Raw genomic sequence first — 3,588 nt, forward strand, 5'->3', positions numbered from 1 at the left:
TCAGGATATATTCCCAGCTCCAGAGCCCTGCTCCTGCCTGGAGCAGCCCTGCACAGCCTGTGCTGAGGAAACCAGAGGTGTGCAGGGTCTGCCTGTGGCAGGAGCTGCTCCGGCATTCCCTGCCCCCAAATCCCTGCTGAAAGGTGGGAAAAGCCCCCCTGATCCTGCAGCCCAGGGCAGGGAAATGGTGCTGGGAATGAGGGACAGCCCGAGGGCAGGGATGGAAAGGTGTTGGATGCAGCCAGAGGACACCGGGTGCTGCTTCCAAGCATATAATTCATGGTGCTGGCTGCTGGAAAAGCAGGCTCTGAGCAGGGAGGGCTGCAAGGGGCCAGCCAGAGCCCCTCGGGGTGAAATCTCTGTGCCACGAGGAGCCCCCTGCTCTGTCCATCCCCATCTCATCTGTGCTCCCAAATCCCGATTTTCCAGGCTGGCAGGGTGTCCATGTCCATCCATCCATCCATTCCCAGCAGCAAATGCCTGATCATTTGCTGGGCTGTGCCTTGTGTATTTGTGAAGCAAGTGGCTGAGGTCTGGTTTTGTGTGGTTCAGCAAATCCCTATTTTATCTCCCTCACCCTAAATGTAGATCCCAAAACAGAGGAGCAGGGACGGGGTGATGCTGCCACGAGGAGCCCAGAGGGCATTTAGTGTTAGGCTCTTCCTTCCCTGGATGTGAAATGCTTGGCTGGTGGATCTGTGGTGGTTCTGGAGCCAAGTGGGAATGTTGCTGTGTGGTGGCTCCATGAGCAGAGCCCTGAAATCCCCTTCTGTGCCTTAAAATCCCCATCTGTGCCCTGAAATCCTGACCTGTTCCTGCTTGTGGCTGGATGCATTCCCTGTGGCTGGAATACACTCCCCGTGTGCATCCTGTGCTGCATGCCCAGACTCCAGCAGTGTCCAACCAGCATGTGTAAATATATGTATTTATACCTGAGTGTTTATAAATATATATATGGAGAGAGTGGGGCGTGCCAGAGCGCTGAGTGCACACCTTTGGTACCTGCTGATAAGGACGTGATGTGGTTTAGAGGACAAAAAAAATGCTGCGAATTTGGGATTCTTGGCTGTGAGTGCTGGCTCGTGGTGCATGTTCCCTCCTCCAGCCTTTGGATCCCGCGGGATTCATTCCATGTCGCACCTGGCTGTGGTGGAAACGTTCTTGCCCATGAATTATATAAATATAAATGAGAAAAGGTGATTTTAGAGCCTCTCCCGTAGAAGTAGAGCCCGTAGAGAGTAGCGCAGCCCTCGCTTAACCTCGCCCGGTGTAAAATAAACCTCCTCTGACCGCAGGAGGGGACCAGGCAGCAGCAGAGCCCAAACGGGACAAACTCCCGTCCATCAATGACTTGGACAGCATTTTTGGCCCCGTGCCGTCCCCCAAATCTGCTGCTGCCACCGCGGAAGACAAGTGGGTCAATTTTTCCGATCAATCCCCGGAAAACGCGCCTCCGGAGCTGTCGCCCCGGGACAAAGCGCCGTCCCCGGCGGGCAGCCCGGCCAGCGCTCCGGCCGAGCCTCCCCGCCCGCTGCCCTCGCCGCTGCAGCTGGAAGACGCTCCCAAGAAGCTCCCCGAGCAGCCCCACCTTAAGGATGATTCCGCCGAGCCGGTCGCCTCTCCCAAAGATTTTGGGCCGGGCCAGAGAGGGACCCCGCCGCCCCCTCCGCCGCCCACCTACCGCGCGGTGGTCTCGTCCCCCGGACCGGGCGCCAGCACGGGAAGCGCCAGCGGTACGTGCTGAGCTCGGGTGTGCTGCCGTGTGGCCCGGTGACCCTCCCGCCTGGCTGTGTCCCTCCGGCCGTGCCCTGCTGCCCGCCTGTGTCCTGCGCCTGCCGTGTCCTTCCCTCCCTGTGCGGCTGGGAGCCTTTCCCGGAGCTCCCCGGAGCCCTTCCCGCCCCAAACCGGGCACGGGCTTGGTTGTTGTTGTTGTTGCTGCGGTTGTGCTCTCCGTGGGGATGGAATGGTTCAGGTAAATGGTCTGAGCGAGCCTCAGATCAGGGTTGGGGTGTTTGTTTGTATCACATCCTCTCATCCCGGTAATTCCCAGCTGGGAATGGTGCTCGGCTCTTCCTGGCTCTGGGCGTGGATGGGCAGATGTGTTCCGGGGTGAGCCTCTCCCCCGGGAGAAGCTGCTGGCTCTGCCTGCCTTCACCTGCTTAATTATAAATGTTCATTAAGGCAAACGAGCCGGGGAGGCTCGGCTTACCGGCACTCCTTGCTTGAGGAGCTGCAGCCTGAGCCTGTTCTCTTAGGGCCTGAGCCCAGCTCAGCCCTGCGCTCCCACCCTGCATCCACCAAAGGTGATTTTGGGGGGAATCAGAGCCTTGAGGAACCTGCACTGGTGGTGGGGTGGGTGTGCAGCCCCCCAGCTCCGTGTCTGCCCCCTGCCACCCTCCTGGTGGGAGCTCGGGGTTTGTGTCACTGCCCGGGGGATTTGTCACCTCCAGGAGGGTGCCCTGAGTGTGGCTGGTGCTGCAGATGTGGCTTTGCTTCAGTGCTGGTGGCTTTTCTGTGCTGGCTTGGGGGGTGGGGGGGGTCCCTGTGGGGGCTGTGGGGTCCAGCAAGAGCTGGAACTTCTCCAGGAGCTTCCAGGAGCAGGAAACACCAGGATCCATCCTGCACTGCTCTCCTGCCCTCTCCCAGCTGAGCACAGGATGGAGATGGGCCAGGGCTGCCCCCGTGGGTGGATGGAGAAGCCTGGCCCAGAAGATCCACAGCCCTGCTCCAGGAATTGCCTCCTGTCTCAGTCTGGGCAGCAATGGGAAATGAAAGGGTGGACACAGACACACAAAAATGGTGCAAATGCTCCAAAAGCTGCAGCAGGGTGTTCAGCACAGCTCCAGTTCCTGTCCCTCCCTCCCACCTTTCCAAGGCTGGTTTTTGGGTGCTGTGGAGCAGAGCCACCCCAGGATCTGCCTTCAGAGCCCGTGGGTGTCACCAAGGCTCTGTGCAGGGTCATGGTGGAAGGGCTGGGTTGGAAGGGATCTCAAAGCTCCTCTTGTTCCAGCCCCCTTCCAGCACCCCACGCTGCTCCAAGGCCAGCATCCCAGCACATTTCTGATTCCACGCTGGTTTCCACGTGCTGTCAGGTTTCTGGTATAGGAAATATCCATTCCCTGGGTGGAAGCCACCATCTGGCCAGGCTTTGGCTACCTGGTGGCCACAGAACCCCCCCTGACACTCAGTCCTGCAAGGTTATTTTCCCTCAGTAGTTCTATTTTGTCTGGCTTTTCTTAGGATAAGGAAGGGAAAATTCAAACTTTGGTTCCCAAATTAGGCTTTCAAATAAAAGTGGCTTGAATTTTGGAGTTAGGCAAAGGAATGACTGGAATTTATTCCCTTTAAGCCAGGCCCTCTCTTGTCTGAGCCTGCTCTCCTTCACCTCTTCTTGTTTCTATAAATCCAGCTTTGATCTTTGCTTAATCTGAGCTGTCACCCAAAGAACTCAGGAAATTATTCTCTTGTAAGTGGGAAATTATTAAGTTATCATCTCCTCAGTCTGAGCCATGAGCTGCTGAGCTCCATGGAAGCTGGTGACAAACACTGGCTCAGCTATCCTGGCAATGAGCTTTGAGTTCCCTCCCA

The 3,588-nt window shown here is 57.5% G+C and overlaps 1 protein-coding gene across 1 annotated transcript in view; it reads left to right on the top strand.

The window, feature by feature from the left end:
- The window catches only part of SGIP1 (SH3GL interacting endocytic adaptor 1), a 49,190-nt gene that overhangs the window by 26,807 nt on the left and 18,795 nt on the right, over nucleotides 1–3,588 (top strand). The window contains exon 14 of the mRNA XM_031064076.1: nucleotides 1,296–1,733. Within this exon, the coding sequence (XP_030919936.1) occupies nucleotides 1,296–1,733 (438 nt within the window). The remainder of the gene's footprint in view (nucleotides 1–1,295; nucleotides 1,734–3,588) is intronic.

The sequence above is a fragment of the Geospiza fortis genome, unplaced genomic scaffold, assembly GCF_000277835.1.
Source record: "Geospiza fortis unplaced genomic scaffold, GeoFor_1.0 scaffold69, whole genome shotgun sequence".
NCBI lineage: Eukaryota > Metazoa > Chordata > Aves > Passeriformes > Thraupidae > Geospiza > Geospiza fortis.